Source organism: Astyanax mexicanus, chromosome 23 (genome assembly GCF_023375975.1).
Source record: "Astyanax mexicanus isolate ESR-SI-001 chromosome 23, AstMex3_surface, whole genome shotgun sequence".
NCBI lineage: Eukaryota > Metazoa > Chordata > Actinopteri > Characiformes > Acestrorhamphidae > Astyanax > Astyanax mexicanus.
Window position 1 is genome coordinate 30,982,653 of NC_064430.1, and position 21,321 is coordinate 31,003,973.

The window sequence follows — 21,321 nt, forward strand, 5'->3', positions numbered from 1 at the left end:
ATTATTATATGCTACATATAATGCAACGTTTCTTTGCTGTGTGTGACTATAAAAGGAAGAACACCTTTTTATATTTCTAAATAAATTTTGGGTGTGATTATCCCACTAGAGGGCGCAAAAGAACTGATGTTGTAAGTGGGTTATAGCCTGGATTACAACACTGACCATTTAATTTACAGTCTATACAGTACATACTTATGTATGTGTGTGTGTATACATAAGTTTAAACAATGTTCTTTGCAAATGCTTTAAACAGAGCTGGTTTATGAAGAGACTGCCCACTTTTTGTTTCTCCATTACATATATAAATGACACACACACACACACACACACACACATACACTACATATATATACTACATATATATATATATATATATATATATATATATATATATATATATATATATATATATATACTTATGTTGATGCAATATTTTTCCATTTTAATACATTTGTTAAAATAAAAAAATATATATTTTCAGTTTGTCACTATGGGTTATAGGATGCAGAGGATTGATGGCGATATACTTATATTAGGCCTAGTATCTTTGGTATCCCTTGTTTTCGAGTGTTCAGCAGCAGCTAGTAGTGGTTCTCTGCAGGCTACCCAGCCAGTCTGTTTGATGCAGACGTGTGGCAAATTTCAGTAACCCATGACTGGTGGACTACATTTATGGTATTGTATCATTTCAAAAGGGAGTAAGGGTTAAGCAACAATAATTCAATTAATTATTGTTTATTATAATTTTATTGTCTATTATGATTTCCTGGTAACAGGGAGCTAAAGTTAACTATAGACTGACCCTGGGGCTGCGAGTGGTCCCACTATGATCAGAAGATCGAATCCTGTTCGTGTAGTTTGCCATCAGCTGCCGAAGCCCTGAGAGAGCACAATTGGCCGTGCCCTCTTCGGGTGGTTAGATGGCGCACTTTCCCCTCATCAGTCCTACTGTGATGTCGCTCAGCAGAAGGCTTCTGTGAGCTGATGTATCAGAACCGAGTCGCTGCGCTTTCCTCTGAGCGTGCTCTGATGCTACTCTGCAATGTTGCATCAGCAGCAGCTTAAAGAGAGGCTGAGTCTGACATTACATGTGTCGGAGGAGGCATGTTCTGGTCTTCAACCTCCTGGTGTGTTGTATCACTAGTGATAGGGGGAGTCCTAATGAGTGGGTTGGGTAATTGGCCGTGTAAATTGGAGAGAAAATTGGATTAAAATTAGAAATAAAATTTCAATAAAAAAAAAATATGGACTAATCTTTTGTTTGATTTATTTCAATCGGTTATTGACAGTCACGTGTGTTTACTACTGTAACATCACCATAGTTTAGGTAGTGTTACTTTTATAATGTTTGGAGATTTTAAAGCAATAAAACTGAAGAAACAGGAGTAAAGTGAGTAAAGATGATAAATACAACCTGATTTCAACAAGCTGAAATGCTATTTCTGCTGCATCCAGCCTTGCAATGATTCAATGTTGGATATTACAGATATTTACTTATTTAAAGTAGTAGTGTTTAAATCTCTAAATACTTCTAAAACTCTACTTTAAAACCCACCAACTTTTTTCCATTTCAACAGAAGCACCAAAACACAATCGAGTTGTATTACAGTAAAGCTACACTGCTGTAATGAAGAAAACGTGTGTTTAGCACAGACTTTACTGTTTTTAATATATCTGGATACATGTGTTCCTTGTCTTCTAAGGCTACATTACTTATACAAAGCCAATTTTAAGAACAGGTTTCAGACCCAACATCTTCTTAAACTATGGTAAAACTGTGTCTCAGGCGTCAGGCAGTGTATTTATAATCGTTTAGTGTAATAATTAAAATCAATAGTACCTCACAAAAGTGAGTATCCGCCCCCACATTTTTGTAAATACCTTTTCATAGGACAACAGTGAACATATGAGACTTTGATACAGTGTAAAGTAGTCAGTGTACAGCTTACTAATTCAATACAGAACCATTAATGTGTGAACCACTGGCAACTGAAATGTCAACATTTTGTGTGACCACCATTATTTCTGAGCACTAATTTAATTCTCTTGGTTCTGAAATTTACTAGAGCTTCACAGGTTGCCACTGGAATGCTCCTTCACTCTTCTATGAGGACATCACAGAGCTGGTGGATGTTACAGTCATATGAAAAAGTTTGGGCACCCCTATTTATCCAAATCATTTTTAGTTGTAAATATTTGGGTGTTTCAGCCATTTCAGTTTGATATATCTAATAACTGATGGGCACAGTAATATTTCAGGATTGAAATGAGGTTTATTGTACTAACAGAAAATGTGCAATATGCACAAAATTGGTTTGGTAACCTCATTGAGCTTTGAACTTCATAGCCAGGTGTATCCAATCATGAGAAAAGGTATTTAAGGTGGCCAATTGCAAGTTGTTCTCCTATTTGAATCTTCTCTGAAGAGTGGCATCATGGGCTCATCAAAACAACTCTCAAACGATCTAAAAACAAAGATTGTTCAACATAGTTGTTCAGGGGAAGGATACAAAAAGGATGCTGCAGATGGTGTCACTGTGCATCGCTCAACAATACAGCGCACTTTGCACAAGGAGAAGCTGTATGGGAGAGTGATGCAAAAGAACCTGAGGTGTGCTTTTGCATAATGAGAAATGGCTTCTTTTGCATCACTCTCCCATACATCCCATCCCTGGCTATGAAGTTCAAAGCTCAATGAGGTTACCAAACCAATTTTGTGCTTCAGTAAGTCAGTAAAAAGTAGTTAGGAGTATTCAAATCAATAAAATTATAAGGGTGCCCATACTTTTGCACCGGTCAAATTTTGGTTTAATGCATATTGCACATTTTCTGTTAGTACAATAAACCTCATTTCAATCCTGAAATATTACTGTGTCCATCAGTTATTAGATATATCAAACTGAAATGGCTGTTGCAAACACCCAAATATTTACAACTGAAAATGGTTAAGATTAATAGGGGTGCCCAAACATTTTCATATGACCGCAAGTTTATGTTGTTCTGATCAGACCACAGGACATGGATTCAGTATTCCAATGCCCTTAGTCTGCTGTCCTCAGCCAACTGTTTGCTGTGTGTGGCGTATGGTCTGACACCTGAGACCTTTTAACATTAACATTAAGTCATAGGACACCAGGGAGGGAAATGGCTAACTGAGCACAATTTGGCTTGTGCCCAAGTTTTGTTGCCAGTGGTTTAGACATTAAGAGCTGTGTGTTCATTTGTTTTGAGGGCTGAGCAAATTTACACTGTTACCAATTTTGCAAACATTTTGGAAATTTTGGTTAGTTGAACGCATTCTGAATGCTACAGTTAACGTTCTTAAAATGTTCAATCTCTCAAAGTTTCTCGATGTTCTAACATCGCTGCAGTGTCACTTGTCAATTTTTTTGTTTTGTTTTGGAATTGTTACTTTTAACATTTCGATAAAGTAAAGTAGTATTCAGCTAGCTGGGACGGTTATGTGAGAAACATTCTAATAATGTTGTGATGCAAACCATTATTTTGTCACATGTTTTCAGAATATTTCTGGAGATTAGCACTTGGCTCTATGACCAAAAATGTATATCACGGTTTTATCATGGTTTTACAGCATATCACACAATTTTCATTATCACTATTTATTTATATTTTTTGCATGACTGAGCTTTATTTAAACAGTAAAACACTTGAGGTGCATGCTATAACGGGTGATATTTGCACTGCTGTTCTGAGGTAATAAGTCGCAATCTTAGGCAGAGTGTCATGGAGCAGCACAGCACTGCTAACATTACACATTATAGCATTAACCTCAAGCGTATTCTTGCAATTATACCACAGTTCCATTATCACAATCTTGTCTTACTTCACATCACAGGGTCGAAACGAACTGTGGTATAATATAGGTTTTGCGACTTACTCTACTGTTATGAATAAATATAATATAAAACATTAAGGCTTTGATTACTTTGTCCCAAACAATTACACAATATGAAGAATAATAAAGAAATCAGACCTTACTAGCAGAAAAACAGCTAAAGAATGTAAACAATAGACCTTGAAAAAAGGTAAACCAACAACTTTTACACAGCTTTCATTACAAAATTAAATATTTTAAATGGTCCCTAAACCCTATAATGGACCTAAAATACTCAAAATGTATTATATTTTCAAAAAGCACAAGTTAGACAAAAGTTAAATATCAAATTAAAATATGTTGTTATTAAAGCCATTAGAGGCATTTAAGTATATAAATGGATGTTTATTAGTCACAATTGCCTTTTTTCTCCAGTCAACAAATACATTCAGTTCAGTGTGCATTAAAAGTATCCTTTTATCTACTGTATAAATATACTGTATTTAAACAGGGCTATGGTTACTGCTTTTGTAGTATTTTTCCATCTCGTATCCGAACATCACTTGTACTCAATAAATGATTCTGTACCCAGGATCAATTCTGGGCTTGTCTGGGGGGTGAGAGGAACTTTTTCCAAGCTAAAGATCATAATTTCAGCATAATTCCAGTCCTCTTTTTTCTCTGAGTGAATAATTGCAAAAGCTTTAGTCGTTTGCTGTGGTTCTTCTGTTTTACTTGAATAAAATCACTCATACAGTGAAGATCAACGGCAGGAGATCCTCAGATAAAGTACTGTTCTCATATCACATAATGTTTCTCCAGGTAGAACACAGCAAGATGAGAGAGATTGACAGAGCTTCACAGACTGAGTGAAGTTGAGAGAGTGATGTAGAGAGAGGTAGTGAGAGAGAGTGACAGAGAGAGTGAGGTAGTGAGAGAGAAAGTGAGATAGAGGGATTAAGTGACTGAAAGAGGGGTAGAGAGAGAGAGAGGTTAAGAGTGAAGTAGTAAGAGAGAAAGAGTGAGGTACTGAGAGAGAGTGACAGAAAGAGTGAGGTAGTGACAGAGAGTGAGGTAGTGACAGGCAGAGTGAGGTGAGAGTGAGGTAGTGACAGATAGAGTGAGGTAGAGAGCGAGTGAGGTTGTGAGAGAGAGTGAGGTAGCAAATGAGAGCGAGGTAGAGAGTGATGTAGTGTAAGAAGGGTGAGAATGAGGTAGGGAGTCAAGAGAGAGTGAGGTAGTGTGAGAAGAGGGAGAATGAGGTAGAGACAGAGAGAGTGAAATCAGCACATCACGGAAATCAGCTTAATCAACAGTCTAATCTAATTTATTTATATGATTTACTTTTATATGTAAGATGTGTTAATGTGTATGTGTATGTGTATGTGTGTATATATATATATATATATATATATATATATATATATATATATATATATGTGTGTGTGTGTGTGTGTGTGTGTGTGTGTGTGTGTGTGTGTGTGTGTGTGTGTGTATTAGGGGTGTGATGAGATTAAAACGTGACGATATTTCTAGTCAAGCTTAAACCTGTCTCACAGTTACAGTACAGTTAAAATGGTCCGTGGTACAGGTAAAAAGCTCCGCAGTACAGTTTAAAAACTCAGCGTGACAGTGCTCTTACAGTCCCAAAGATTCACAGCCCTAGTAAATACTGTACAAGTGACTGTTTCCCTTAGCTCTGTACTGTATGTTCTGTCTCTGTTTGCACTTCAAGCATAGTCTTAATATGACTGTTTATGGGTATGCATAGTTAAATAACGAGAAATTTAGGAGAAAAAAAACACAAACATTAGGCTTAATATGACTGGTTATGGTTATGAATAGTTAAATAACAAGAAATTTAGAAGAAAAAAACACAAACCTTAGGCTTAATATGACTGGTTGTGGTTTTGCACTTATTGTTTGCACTGTATAAGACCTAGAAAAGTTTTATTTTTATATATCTTATTCTTATTTCTATTTCTTATAGAATCAATGTGTAAGAGCAACCAGTCTGTTAAGTTTGAGCTATATGATTTTGTCAAATAAAACTCTAGTTTTCAAGGCATTTTTCATTTCTGATGTTTTCTTTAGAATTTTATTTTAAAATCTCGTCTCGTCTCGTTCTCGTGAACCCAGTATCGTGTATTGTCTCGTGATATTAGTGTCTCTCGTCACACCCCTAGTATTTATGTGTATATGTATATATATGTTTGTATATGTATTGTTATATATATATATATATATATATATATATATATATATATATATATATATATATATATATATATATATATTACCTTTTGTATATTAACTTCTTGTTTCATTGCTGTTAATTTTGTTTTGCAAAAGTTGTTAATTGCAATTCATGCCAATAAAGTTATTTTAAATTGAAAAAAAAAAAAGAAGCCAACTTAATTACATTGAAATTGAGTGAGGTAGTGAGTTAGAGAGACAGAGTAAGGTAGTGAAAAAGAGAGGTAGTGAGAGAGACAGAGAGTGAGGTAGTGAGAGAGAGAGAGTGTGACAGAGTGAGGTAGTGAGAGAGAGTGAGGTAGAGAATGTGGGCGAGATAGAGAGTGACAGAGAGACTGAGGTAGTAAGAGAAGGGGGAGAATGAGGTAGTGTGAGAGAGAGAGAGGTAGAGATACAGAGAGAGTGAGGTAGGGAGATAGAGAGACAGAGGTAGTGTGTGTGAGAGAGTGACAGAGAAAGTGAGATAGTGTGTGTGAGAGAGAGAGAGAGACAGAGAGACTGAGGTAGTGTGTGTGAGAGAGAGAGTGACAGAGAAAGTGAGGTAGTGAGAGAGAGAGAGATGGCGCCTCTCGCGGAGCTGAAGTCGGATCTTGCCAGCGGGGAGGAATTAGCGCCGCATTTCTCTCACAGATAAAACTGCGCTCTCCTCTCCGTCTAATCTCAGTTTATATCAATAGTGTTATCAGATTTTAACAGTAAAGCGCCATTATTTTCCTTATTGATGGTAAACAGCCGCCGAATCGTCGAGCTTGTCTGGTTAGCTAACGGTAGCTAAGCTAACTAGCTCGCTCGCTAGCTTTAGCTTTAGCTTCAGGCCCCGTTTGGGCTTTTCTGTGACTTGTCAGTTTCTCTGCGCCTCCGCTTAACTCGCTCTCTCCGGGTTTTACGCGTTTGTTCTTCAGATTTCAATCGTGTTGGGCTCATTTCTCGACGGATTGCCTGGCCTGTATGCCCTGGGAGGAAGTCAGCGGGTCGGCCAGCGTCGTTGAAGCCGTGAAGAGGTAACAGTGCTTCGGCCAGTCCGGCTGGAAATACGCTGCTATTGTTTAGGCTTAGGGACTGAACTTCACAGCTAGCGCTAGCTGGGTTAACACTCTCACTTTCTCCCTGGTTTTACCAATTTTTATTGATATTACGAGTTCAAGTCATATCACATATTACAATCAAATACTGCTGGATGTAATGTAGCTGTGTGTAGCTCGATATCCAGTTTAATAAAGCTAGTTTAATTAGCTATAGCTAGACTGGTTATGTTTGGGAAATTCCTTGCGAGCGAGTTAACGTTAGCCTGGATTCGCCGCCGCCACTGCTGCTCTTGTTTTTGTTGTTGTTTATGTTGTTTTTTCTAAGTAATACCCCATCATTATTACATATTACACATTTATAAACCTTTTATTATGTGTATAAGTCACGCTCGTGCTGTGTGTCTGTATGTAGGGTGGAATTATATGTCTAGAAGCCTGAACATCCTGCGTATGTTTTTCCTCCTCTGGCTCTCATAACCTAGGTTAGCTAGCTGACGACGTTTAGCGTTCAGCTCTAGATTACTATAGCTAGGTTATGTTATGTAGCGTTAGGCCTCGAAAAACTGAGCTTCTTCTTTTATCTTGCGTTATGTCTGTTTTCTCTTCCTTTCTGTCTGTCTGTCAACATCTTTTGGCCTGTCTTTCTGTCTGTCAGTACCTATTAGCGGTGTAAATAAATATCGGTATTGTATCGTATGGCGACATCTTGTTTTTGCAATACTATATCGATTTATAAAAGCATCATAACTGTTATCTATCTATCTCTATCTATCTATCTATCTATCTATTAGGGTGTAAGAAAATGTTGATGTATCGTATCGCAATATTTTGTCTTGCAATACTAAATCGGTTTAGAAAAACAGTATTATTTTAATTTAGATCACGTGTGAAGATTAAAGTCAGACCGTGCTTCATTTACTATGCTGTCTGAACGTTTTTCTTTTATACAGATTTTGTAAATATGACTATGTTTTCATATAATATGGTAGTTACCAGCGATGTGTTTAATCATAACCCATGTATTGTGATACTATCTGTCTATTGATAGAATTGTTAATGTTTTTAACACTGATGCTAAAAATCAAATATTATAAAGGTTAAATAATCTAAATTTAAACATTAGTATTGCTATTTGTGGCCTGATCGTGTTAATATATTATGGACTGGTGTGTGTGTGTGTGTGTGTGTGTGTGTGTATATAAATATAAATATAAATATGTACATATGTATGTATTTCTTGCATGGACCTTGGTGTGTGACCAGGCACACAGCGCACAGCATTGTAAATCTGTACCTACAAATTTCTGAACATAAGTCAGAGAAAGGAGCTGTAAATATTAAGCAGTTTTACAAATAACATTAGTTATTGATTTATTTGTATTGCGATATGTATTGATTTTAAATTACCTTAAAGCCCTGTGTCTGGTAAGTGCCTGCAGAATCGCTCCTTCATGTATAAGAGTTTGACAGTTTTTAACATCTGAGAAATCTTACAAATGCAGTTATTTTCCCGCTCACACTGTAATCACTGTTTTTGTTTTTATTCTCAGTACAATGCTTTGCATTTCTAAGAGAGGCTCGGAACATAGATTTTTACTGTACAGTAAAATCACAAGATTTTATATCAGGTTATCTCGCACTATTTCTATTGTTCAGTTTGTCAAAACACGCTCACACTATACAATCAGTTTTGCACATAAATGGAGGAGGTAGAATGGAGGTTGTATTAATCAGTCTGATTGGCGTGTGTCAGAATGCTTCCACGCTCATGTGTAGTGCTAATAGCAGGGTAACATAGCATCTATAGGATCTAGTCTCTGATCCTTGGGGAAGGAATTAAAACAGTCTCTCACAATCCTCTACGTTCTGAAATCTGTATCCACCTTAGTGTCAAGGGCCGTTGCTGCTGTGAGTCCCCTTGGGTGGGGGGCAATGTGCACTTTGCTCTGTGGCTCTGTGTCTCTGTGGCACATCGCAGGCTTGCAGGATGAACTCCCAGAGGAGCCTGGGATAGCACTCCACTATCTTAGTACAGGCATCTATTATTATTGTAAAGTGTTATGCTCACATGCTGCTGTGTTTGTGGATGATCCTTACTGAAATTGCTTAAACCATTAGTCTGAGATCAAAGTTATCTATTTATTTTCCAATGTATAGACATAACCTTAATCCTCTTTGCCCATTCTGTGTTTCTTAGCAAAAGCTCCAGGGTTAATGTGTTAACCAGGATAAGCTGGTATGTCAACTTTGTGTATACATTTTACTTTATGTATTTATTTTAGGATATTTTAGAATTATATGCTTTTCAAAAAGGCAGAATTGGTGAAAAATCAAGGTTATGATTCATTTAAAACTACAATATACATTTTTTTTTTTATAATTCATAAAATTTAAAAAGCCCTCTCACTCACTCCTTAGAAGTGGTTGCAATTGCCCCCAACACTATGAGAGTGAAGGCTATCACGTGCCTCTCCAATACATGTAAAGCCAGACCCTGCCTGTTTTTAATCTGCCACTGGTACAGAAATTGTTAGAGAAAAGTGCAGCGATGCGCTCTGAAACATCTACGGACACCTGTGCCAGCCAGCATCACTTTAGGAGTGATGAGGTGAGAGGGAGCCACTTACTGTACCCACCCAGAGAGAGAAACTGGCCAACTCTCAGACTCTGGATGCTGATGGCCGAGCAGCATGATCCAAGATTGAAGTCAGCTTTCCTCGGATCATAGTGAGCCGTGTCTTAGTCCGCAGGACCATTCTGAGCCCCAGAGTAGTCCAGTGTACTAGTCCAAGGCACTAGTCCAAGGCTATACGCTTTCTGTGTCAGAGCAACCAGCAGCCAGAACCGAATGTAATGAGGTTTTATTTCATGTAATTTGGGGCCGTTGCGTTTGATCAAATACATCATGAAATATTCATACGATGTAAACGGCAGCTGCTGTTTTTGAGTGAGGTAAAAAATAAGAGCGTTATGAATTACGTAAGGGTTTGATACGCCAGTGTGTTAGATGTGCTCCAGTGCTCTGTACTGTCTGTGTACTGTAGGAAATCGAGGAGGAGAGAAGTCACTTGCTCATTATTAGTTAAAGAAATATGCGTGATCTGTGTGAAAGGCAGAATTTTTCGCTGCCCTGATCTCTAGCAGGCGAAGGCCTACTTATGGGCCTCTGCTGCTTCAAACACTGGAGGATCAGAAGCTTATTATGATCTCTTTGCTCAAGGCATTGAATTTGAGCTCTGATGACATTCCAGTCCTGACACTTTGACCTCTGTGCTTAAGCTGTTGGCTATATATGTCAGTCTGTATGCACTGAAATTATTTTGCTGACCTTTTTATAGTTTACTCTCGGACTGGCCCAGGCTGGCATTGAATGTGTTGATGTTGGTATTGTGGGGAAATGTAATCCAGATGAGCGTATGATTACCACAATTTCCATACATTTGGGCCCTTTTGTTTTCCTGAGCATAGGTTGAGTCTATTCTAGGACTAATTTTTAATGCCAGTGGTGGTAAAATGTAGAGATGGGCAATATGGTCATGTTTTATTGTTTTGTGATGATTCTTTTTATAATATGGACAATAAACTTTTTTTCAAGCATATCATCATTGCCAACATAACATAGTGTGATTAGTGTTGTTTAATTGGATGGACATTTTTACATCTGAAAGTCTGAATCAAGGTTCATATGCTTGAATATATTTTTATATCTGGTTTGGTTTGTTTTGTTTTCACACTGAAGCTTAGCAACTGTGCACACTAAAGAGCTCTAATAACCACCTATGTGGGCTACATCTCCCTGTACTTAACATTATTGATTGCTTTGTAGTAGTGATCGAACAATATTATTGTTTGCTTTTTTTTTTTTTTAAATGTCCAATGCCAATATTGAGGGCACAAGTGGCTGATATATAAAACCGATATTTTCCTTTTGTTTTCCCCCCTATTTCTTAAAATAATAATAATAATGCACATTTCAAACATATGAAATTACACTATTAAAATAGTTTAGTACTCTGAACTGACTTTAATACCAATGGCTCAAACTTTGAATATTTGAAACACATTTACACTTGGAAAGTGTGCAGTGTCGGAAAAGAAAAGGCAACTGTCTTTTTTTTTTTTTTTTTTTACAGTTTAATATTTAAAACTTGCTATTATTGCAGTGTTTTTTTGCTCACAAAATCAATGAGTTCTATTTTACAGTAGCTAGTTAGGTATCGTGTAAATTACTATACAGATTGGTAGCCGACATTTCGCTTTATACAGAGTCCCCACTAATAATGCCTTCAAAACATGCCAGTAGCGTTGTATTCATGAGATGACTACATAATATAACCCTGGTTTAATTGTTTGTCTGCATTGGGCTTTACGTGAATTGGCTACAGCAAACACTGTTCTAGAGTTTTTAAACCATAAACATGAGTATTGCTAAAGAGCATTTGCTGTTCTCCTGTAGCTCCTATATCAAAAGAGCTGTAAGTCATCATCTACATGGGATATGCCTCATGTGTACTTATCATTAGCTGGGTTAGCATTAGCTGAGCTGAGCTAAAGTAGCCGGTTATCATTAGCTGAGCTGAGTTAAAGTAGCCAGGTAGCATTAACAAAAATGGCAATAATTGGCACAATAAATTGGCTGATATTGGTCGATTTCTAGTTTGCACACTTTATTTTCTAGCCAAAATCCGATTCCTTTCAGGTGCAGGGGCATCACGCAGCAGAACAAGCGTAAGAGAGTCAGATTTCAGCACAACACCCTTTCTTTTTCTTTTTCTATAGTTAAATGGGTGATGATGGGCTGGATCAAATTCCTTTAATTGGGCTGAGATGCTGAACAAAGTAAAAAATATATATTTCCTGATCGAACCACATTTTGGCTCGTTGTTTTTTCACACCTATTATTTTGTTTTGAATCAAACCGAAAAGTCTAAAAGTCCTGACCAAACACGGTAGGTGTGAACACACCCATTAGTTAGGGTCTCATCAATACAATTTGTGGGTAGTCTGATAATGTTGGTCTTAGCAATGTTTTTTTAGATTAAAAAGTCTTCAAACTCAAACTTTTGGTTAGGAGGCTGAACCATGACTTAACTCATTTCTGTTATGAAGGCAGCTGTGTTTAGGCATGGTTTTTAACCACCTCACTCAGAAAAGGGCTAATGAACAGGAATGATATGCCTCTTTAAACAGATGGCCACTTTCATAATTTAAAGACAGAAACATTGGGCCTTGCTGTGGCTGCACTGAAGCTTTAAAGATTTAGGTCCATACCCTATTTTGTGCTGGCTTTCACATCAGGGAGGGGTGAGCGTGTCTGGGGGGGCTGAGAAGGATGCTGCTGATGGAGGAAGGATGGGATTTATTATTGTGAGATTATGTTTAAAGGAAGATAAATGATTGTGGAGCTAAATGTAGGCAGTAGGAGTGTTCATTGTAACTCTAAAAGCATTTTGTTTATGTAGATTTTTTCCAGCTAAATAAAAAATATGGAATAATTTGAAGGGTTTTCATTTAATTGATTGATTAAATTTAAAATAGTAACAAGTTTTGGGGGTTTTCTGTTTGTCTATATTTTTGTTTTAAGCATGTACACAGTATGATAAACGTACTTTTTTATGCCACACTGTGCCTAATAACGGTATGCCACTGTTAGTCTAGTCTGCAGTTTTTGTTTTCTCAAAAATTAGCCTGTTTGTTTTGGGCAAAAATATTTGTCTCCAGATAAATAATCTTGTCTTTTAAGGCACAAAAAGACACACATGTATAATAGGGTTGTCACGATTCTTTAAATACTCGATTTGATTTTATTTCCGATTTTAGGGTCATGATTTGATTCGAATCTCGATTTTCTTTTTTTTTTCTTCTTTTTTTTTACAGCAGAGAGGCCTATGCCAGTTTTAGATTAGTCTATGGTCAGTCATTGGTTTGATTAATCAAATTTACAATATCTTATTTCAAAAGGTCGGCTTGATATAAGAGATGCAAAGTGATACAAGTGATCTGTAATACACCACATTAGGCACTAATGGTCAAATTTAAATAATTTAATTAAGATATAAGATATAAGATATGTAATGCCATCTAGTGGCTTTTTTTTGGTAGCAGCAGTGTGCACCATTAAAATAAATAATAAAAAAAATACAGGAACAGTCATGTACAAAATAATAGAACAATTAGAGCCTTAACAAACTGAACTCTATCCTTCTATAACAGTTAAACATGAAAAATAAGACTAAGACTTTTTCGGTCCCTGAGAATGACAAGTTTTTTTCTTTAACTAAGGTATATTATTAACTTTATCTGAGAGAAAGATGCTCCTTAAGGTACCAAAACTATTAACATATTTGAGGCTAGACAAAACAACTGTTATTTTGATATTTTTAAGTTTTTCTTTAATAAGTTGATGAGAATGTCCACATTCTGCTGCTCTTTGAGCAGTCACAATGTCTGTGGCGTAGGCTACAGTGTGCGGCAGCATTTGCGAAGCTTGCATAGCTTAAAGGGAGGGATCGTCGATCATCTTTTTGACTTCAATGCTCGAGACCATGACATAATTTCGATCGATTTCGATAAAATATCGAAATCGGGACACCCCTAATGTATAAGTATGCAGTATTCAGGCAGTAAGTGTTGATTTTCTTGTGTAAAGTGAGTATAAATGACCCATAACTCTGTGCAGCTGAATGGCAGGAGGAGGAATAGGATTTACTATAGTGAGATTATGGTTAGTAAAAGTAAGGTTACTGTGTTGATGGTGAAGGGGTGAACGTGAGATTGTCATGAGAAAAACAGGAAAGAGCCTTTTGTGAAAGTCGTTTTGTAACCGTGACAGTAATGATCATCATTTTGGTCACTGATTGCTTAATATCCTTAATGCAGGCAGCTCTTATTTTTAAAATCCTCTAATCCTGAAATAATTTAATTGGCCTTTTTCCCCAGCCCAGACCTGAGTGAATGTTTTGGGTCTGTGTAAGGATATAAAGTGAGTAGGTATTATTGCACACAGAATGAGCGTTTTTCATTCGTAACAGATATTACACCCCACATTGTGTGGAAGACAGTGTGCTGATATCATGATATGAGTGAAAGAAAGCTGGTAGAAAATGAGGCTTGCCATGTCCCCAGCTCCATTATCCTGTATTTGCTGAGTTTATTACATTAGTAATGTGCAGGAGCCATTAGGTGTGGGCCTGTTTGTTTTCTCTCCGTATGAAAAGCCACGGATGACCTTTATTCACCATTCCCTTTTCTTTCATTACAGCCTGAGCAACACTGAGACCTGGATTACGGTCCAGACTGACTCATGCTGTGCCAGGAATTCATGAGAAAACAAACGTGAACGGAGTCAGCCTAAGCATGGGCATGCTTAACGTCCATTCATGGTCCTATTTAGTAAAAATCGGTTTATGTAGAACATATAGGCACTCCATATTTTCTACCGAGTAACAAGTTAAAAATAAGCATAAAACAACCATAACTCACACATGGAGAGACATCCCAGCTCCTGTCTCTACAGCTTCTGTTGTATATTTAGCTTGTAAAATGGTGATACATTTTGAAAGTTTTTTTTTGTTTATTAGTTATTAGGCCTTAACATAGATTGTGTTTGTATACATTATATATTTGAATACATTTCTATCCGCCTTCTTCTACAGCCGCGTTTGTTTATTTCACGTGTTAGTACCTCTGGTGCAGCAGTGGATCAATTCACTAATCTACAGTACATTACAATCACAGAAATGTATAGTAATGAAAAATACTTTACTACTGTACTTAAGTACTAAAATGTTCTGTTCTCTACTGTAGTATTATTATTTTTACTCTGATACATTTTTATATCTGCTGCATTCTTACAATTATAAAAAAAAATAGAAGGAATCATTACAAACCCACATTATCACTGCCAGAGCGGTAGATAGCACTGGACACACTACTTGTACTTTTTATTTCAGAATTTGAGTAGTACATTTTAGAATAAACCACTTGCAATGCTTAAGTACAAAAATGTTGAATACTTGAGTACTACCACTTGTGTGGAGCCTAAAGTCTGGGTCTCCACTACATTTACCTCTGGTACTATATGAAATCTGTTCAGTTAGTTATAGGGCATCACATAAACTGTAAGCAGAGAAGAATAGCCTGTAGAATGGCCTATAAACTGTTTCAGATTCTGATTCTGTTGTTCTTCTCCTGTTTTTAACAGAATTGCTGGTCTGCTCATGGACACATAGGGACTGCTCTGACTTCAGTTCCCATTCTGCGTGGGTCAGTCACGATGAAGAGTGAGGTCCCACCCGATGCACGCCGCAAACAGGAGCCCCTGAAGGGGCCTCTGGGAAACCCTGAGCCAATGGAGACGGCCAAAAGCTTCCCGGCAGAGATGGAGGTGATCGGCAAGGCCGGCAGCGAGTTCACTCCGCTGTGTGGGGGTGAAACTAGACACAGACCCCTGCGAGATGCTGGGGGTCGCAGAGATGCAGACAGGGGACTTTCAGGACGTAAAAAGCGTAAGAGCCAGCAAGCCGGGCCCTCGGACTGTGCCCTGAAGGAGGGGCACGTTAGCGAGACGGTGCTGCCTCCTCCCCACCACAGGCCAGCACTTTTGGAGGCGCGTAGCGAGGACGAGAGGAACCCGGAGTCTTCGTTTAGTGACTGTGCTTCGTCACCCTCCTCTAGCTTACGTTTTGGTGATTCGGACACTCTTAGCTCGGAAGAGGACAGGGGGCCTGCGGATGGGTCCGCAGTGGCCCGGCAGCAGCAGCAGCAGCAGCTAAGGGCGTCCGGCCCTGCTTCTGTGGCAAGCACTGGTGGTGGAACAGGGGCAGCAGTGGGCATACGGCCCCTCTTGAACAGAACACGCCCCAGCAGGTCCCATAAATGGGCAAGGCTCGACCCAGAAGCCAATCACGTGAAGCGGCCGTGCCTGAACTCGCGGCGGCCGCTCAACAGAAAGCGCTTTGTGAAGGGCGGGGCTGGGGGCGGAGCCCAACGGACTCCAAAACAGAAGGAGCGCCTGCTCCTGCAGAGGAAGAAGAGGGAGGTGATTGCGCGGAGAAAGTATGCTCTTTTGCACAGCACCAGCAGCTCCAGCGAGGAGCTGACCTCTGACTCCTCCTCGTCTTCCTCCACTGAGGGGGAGGATGAGCTGTACGTGGGCGTGAGCAGCAGCGGTGGGAGTCAGGCAGGCAGCAATGCAGTGGCATCAGGTAAACAACTCTTACGTTACCACGCTTCCCTACACTTCCACTGCAAAACAAAAATTTAAGCAGCTTTTAAAGAAGATTGTTAATTGACTGGGAATGGTTTCTGATTATTTCAAGCCCATAATTTGGTTAATGTTAAAATCTACCCTATTTCTATCTTATGACTAATAGCAGAGATTTGTTTGGCGAATAATGTTACCTTCTGTAGTTCTGTAGTGCATTCGTTTGGTTGGTTTGTGCAGTATTGATGTTAAAAGTACCAGCAAATTCCATGTGACAAACTGGCAGTTATGTATGCAAGGTACAGCCTGGCTGTGCAGTTTTAGCACTAACAGTACACTTTTAGTTGTGGTACTAAGATAAGAAGTCAGTGAGGTTAAACTGAAGGCATTTTGCCTAATTTTATCTATTTCTATCTTAAACCACAGAAAGCAAATATCTATTTCAAACTAAAATACAAATAAATACAAAAATATTAATTACTAGATTTACTTTTTGAAAACCTAGGCCATTATCAGCAAAACCAGTTTTCTTTGGACAGGAATGATAGAAATGAGAGACATGTCTTATTCTTATTCTTAGCCAGATCACTGCTTTCCTCCCCTTGTTTAAAAAAATTAACATCCTTTTAAATAGCGGTTCTGTATTTCAGGAAGATGTGGTGAATGACATTAGAGCAATAAAGATAATGCAACCTGGATTAAAGCTCAAAATTATGTGGATTAAAATGAAAATGAGAGAGATATTAGTTAGATATGAATAGCTTGTTTTAAAGGAGAATTCTGGTGTAAAATGGACTTTTGTTGTAGTAAAACATGAAAAAAGTACTTACCTTTGAATAATAAATAGCACACAGAGATCCAATGATTTTAACAGTTTGTCCAAACACCCTTCAGACTGGGTGACACGGGGCATAATTTGCCCTAATAAATTGCTTTTACACCGTTATCCAGCTCAAAGTAGCTCCACACCTCCTTGCTTGAATTTAGAGAGCCCTGACTTTTAAAACGAGGCATTAATAACTTAAAGAGCTGAAGCTAGCGTTATGGGATGTAAACAGTGGGTTTCTTAAAAGGTTCTTGTGCACTTTTTAAGTCGCCATCTTTGTACTGATAATGTCATAGACCTATATATACGTAGATTCCGCATAGCCTCGTTTTAAATGTCGGGGCTCTTCGGATTCTAGCAAAGAGGTGCGGAACTACTTTGAGCCTGGATACGGTGGAAAAAGCTATTTATCGGGGCAAAATATGCCCCGTGTCACCCAGTCTGAAAAGTGTTTGGACAAACTGTTAACATTTCTGGATTTTGGAAAACTGTGGGAGAACGGAGGTGTGCTATTTATCAAAGGTAAGTCCTTTGTATCATGTTTTACTACACCAAAAGTCAATTTTACACCAGAGTTCTCCTTTAAAGCAGCAGTGTGCAAGAATTGGTCACACTTTGAGCAACCCCTGATGGACAGTTGTACATGTGTATTTGGAGGCAAGCTTAGGGAGACAGAAGCAGCATCTGAAGTGAGAGAAGCTTGTGGACTGGGATGGGAGAGTAATATTACAGGTTTTTACACTGATATTACTTGAGTCACACAGCGATACACAGTTCTGGAGAAAGATCTTGTGCAGCTCCACTATTCAGAGTGCAGAAGCAAAGTTCCAACTATTTTGGTGCCCTCTGCGCTGACTGGTGGTGAAGCTGAGCATCATTCGTTTATTTAAAGAAGAGTCTCGTTTAGTGGGTGACAAAACTCAGTTTAAGGCCTAAAAGCCAGTGAGAAAGAAACTCTGCATTCCTGCTGCTTCAGTTTGATTGTGTGTGCAGCGATTCAGACTGGGGACTAAGAGAGAAAAGGCCAGAATTTTCCATTCTGTTGACTTTGTTTCTGTGTGTGTGTGTGTGTGTGTGTACAGACACAGTTTGCATAGATGAATGTTTGTCCCCACACCCTCTTTCACAAATATTTCATGTGTTTTAGACACAGTTAACCTCTCTAGTTCCCTCTCTCCCTCTCTTTCTCTCTTGTTCTCTTCCTCTCTCCTTATTTCTCTAGGTACCTTACCTGTTATTTTTCTCTGGGTCTCTGTGTCTCTCTCTTATTTCCCCATGTGACACTCTTCACTCATTTTATTTCTATAGAGACAGAGCACATTTAGGCCACGCCCATGCCGTGGGGGAAAGTCAGCTTCTCCATACAATTGCTTTGCCCATTTCTCACAATTGTTGGTATTGTCAGTTTAGAAACATGTCTAAACCCTGTTGTGCAGTTGGACACACAGAAACAAGATTAAAAACCTTGATTTGGAGGTAAAAACACCAAGTGGCTTAAAGCTTTCTACATATACTTATTGCATCCTGACAGTATCTAATACTATGTGTCCAGTAGGGGAGAACCATAAGTTCCTATCTGACAATTTGTTGTTAAAAGTATAAATTAATTCCAGGATAGATTAGTTAGCTAGTTAAGTACGCTGTAATAGTGCAGCTATACTTGAGTATTTGATTGAGAGCGATATAAAACAAGAGGATATGGGTAATAGTTAAGTCTGGGTATAGTTAAAAATTTTGATACTGATTGATACCGATACCCAAACAAAACGAAAGCAAAAAACAAATAAATATGTTGTCTGAGACACACCCTGAAAGGCTACTATATTTTTGGATTTAATTGTAACAAACAAGCAACAGTCTGCCAGAGACTAATTCAGAATCATTTCTATAATGATATTTTTTGTGTAAAAGTATTATATTGTACTAACCTGTGGTTCTTTAAAGGATAAAAATTGATTGCTCATTATTTGAAAGAAAACATGGACAGCATAATGAGTCCAACACAGGTCTACAATACATGAGCTGACCTAGCATTAAACCCCCCATTATCATACCATTCTGGCTGGTTGCAGTGTGAGGTGTTGCTCTGCTCCTCCAGTTTTCAATAATAAAACAACCATCTCATCTCACAACATTTTCATTGCCAGTGTCTAATTCCAGCAGTTAGTTTTTTCCTGTGCAGATATTGCCACATTTAAGCCTTATTCTGCTATATCATAACAATGCGGGGATAGACTTAGGAATAAAGTGATTGACAGCCTTGGTTGGGACAGACCAGAGACTGTAAAAAAGATGGACGCCGTGTCGCCGTTCCCATTCATTCAGTGAAAATGAAGCCAAAATCTTCCGCCATGTTGACGATTCTGAAATCCGAGTCTGCGCAATAGAGACCAGAGGAAGGAGAAAGACTGTGGAGAGACAGCCTACTCATTTAAATAACCCCGCCCCTGAGGGATTCCTCCACAGAGCTCACACAGTCTATGGGTGTAACCCAGCCCTTTTACAATAACCACACCTTTTTGAATAGAGCTGAATAATAATAATTCTGTGAGGATATGGAAATTTGAAAATATAAGCAGAGGTTACACTAAATGTTGCATTTAAATAATGGAGGTAGAATTACGGTATATTGGAAGAAACGTGATTGAAAGTTGTTCTGTTTTGCCATTGAAACCTATGGGGATGGGTGGGGTTACACAGCTTTCTGCAACCTAACAGCAGGGGGCGCCCGACCTGTGGTGGCTTCTGTCCAGCTATACACAGTCTATGATACAGACCAGACTTCTGCGTTACATGGAGTAGCTGTAGAGTTGTAGATGAGCTGTCAGCCATAAAGCAAGTTAATCATACTATTATTGAACATGTGGTGTTTATTGTGCTGTTGGTCATATTAACAGACATTATATGAAGTTCTCTACCTTTTTTCAGTAATTCTGATGAAAAATTGTGACCTAATTATTAGCTGTCTAATGTCAGTGTAGTTAGATGTACTGTAGTATTAATTCTATGTCTTGGCCACCAGTCTCGTCAAATTTATTTCCTTACCTGAACTGAGGCCAAAATACAATTTAAAACGCATTTTTATGCAGTTTATAATTTTTTTCTTTCATTTGTAACCGCTGCATGCTGACTTTGAAACTTTACTCTTAATGGAAAACTTGGTTTCCAGTCTGGCTCCACCTCTGGTCTCTATTGCGATGACTCTGGTTGCAAATTTGATAGCATGGTGGACAATTTTTGGCTTAATTTCATTAAAATTTGGACACACCTTCAATTCTCTAGTTGTTCATTATAAGTCATATGTTTTGTATTTTAGGTAAGTTTAAGAGTATCAGTTATGTTGTGAAGAGGTAGAGCTGGTATACAGTGAATAGCCCTATTTGAGTTATGTTCTAATCCATATTATGGCAAGATATTTTCAACTGAAGTACAGAAATAAATACTTTAAGAAATTAAGGTCAGTCAATTCAAAACATTTCAACAGACTTTGACATTATTCTCAAGTGTAGTTGCAAAGACCATCAAAAAGACTTGATGGTTCTCATCAGGACCGCCCAAGGAAAGGAAGAGCAAGAGTTACTTCTGTACAGAATAAGTTTATCATAATTACCAGCCTCAGATACCGCAAGTTAACAGCTCTCCAGATAAGAGCACCTAAATGCTTTACAGTGTATTTTGGTTTATTTAACACTTTTAAGTTACTACATGATTCCTTATTATGTGTTTCTTCTAGGGATATCACGATTTCTATATATTTCATCGAAATCGATCGAAATTATGTCATGGTCTCGAGCCTCAAAGTCAAAAAGAGGATCGATGATCCCTCCCTCTAAGCTACGCAAGCATGGGCGCCACGCAAATGGCGCAGCACACTGTAGCTCAAAGAGCAGCCCTTTCTCCAGAGAATGTGGACATGCTCATCTTCTTAAAGAGAAACTTGAAAATATAAAAATAACAGTTGTTTTGTCTAGCCTCAAATATGTTAATAGTTTTGGTGCCTTAAGGATCATCTTTCTCTCAGATAAAGTTAATAATATATCTTTATTAAAGAAAAAAACTTCACCGAAAAAGTCTTAGTCTTATTTTTCATGTTTAACTGTTATAGTAGGATACAGTTCAGTTTGTTAAGGCTCTAATTGTTCTATTATTTTGTACATGACTGTTCCTGTAT

At 38.1% G+C, this 21,321-nt stretch overlaps 1 protein-coding gene across 5 annotated transcripts in view; it reads left to right on the forward strand.

Annotated features, from left to right (window-relative positions):
* Nucleotides 1–6,357: 6,357 nt before the first annotated feature.
* Nucleotides 6,358–21,321, forward strand: part of rnf111 (ring finger protein 111) — a 73,399-nt gene continuing 58,435 nt past the window's right edge. For 2 of the 5 annotated variants that reach the window (XM_049471129.1, XM_049471130.1), the window contains exons 1-2: nt 6,358–7,095; nt 15,323–16,325. In XM_049471129.1, coding sequence (XP_049327086.1) covers nt 15,395–16,325 — 931 coding nt within the window. In that variant the 5' untranslated portion in view covers nt 6,358–7,095; nt 15,323–15,394. The remainder of the gene's footprint in view (nt 7,096–15,322; nt 16,326–21,321) is intronic. The other 3 variants (XM_049471128.1, XM_049471132.1, XM_049471131.1) reach the window with 2 other exon arrangements.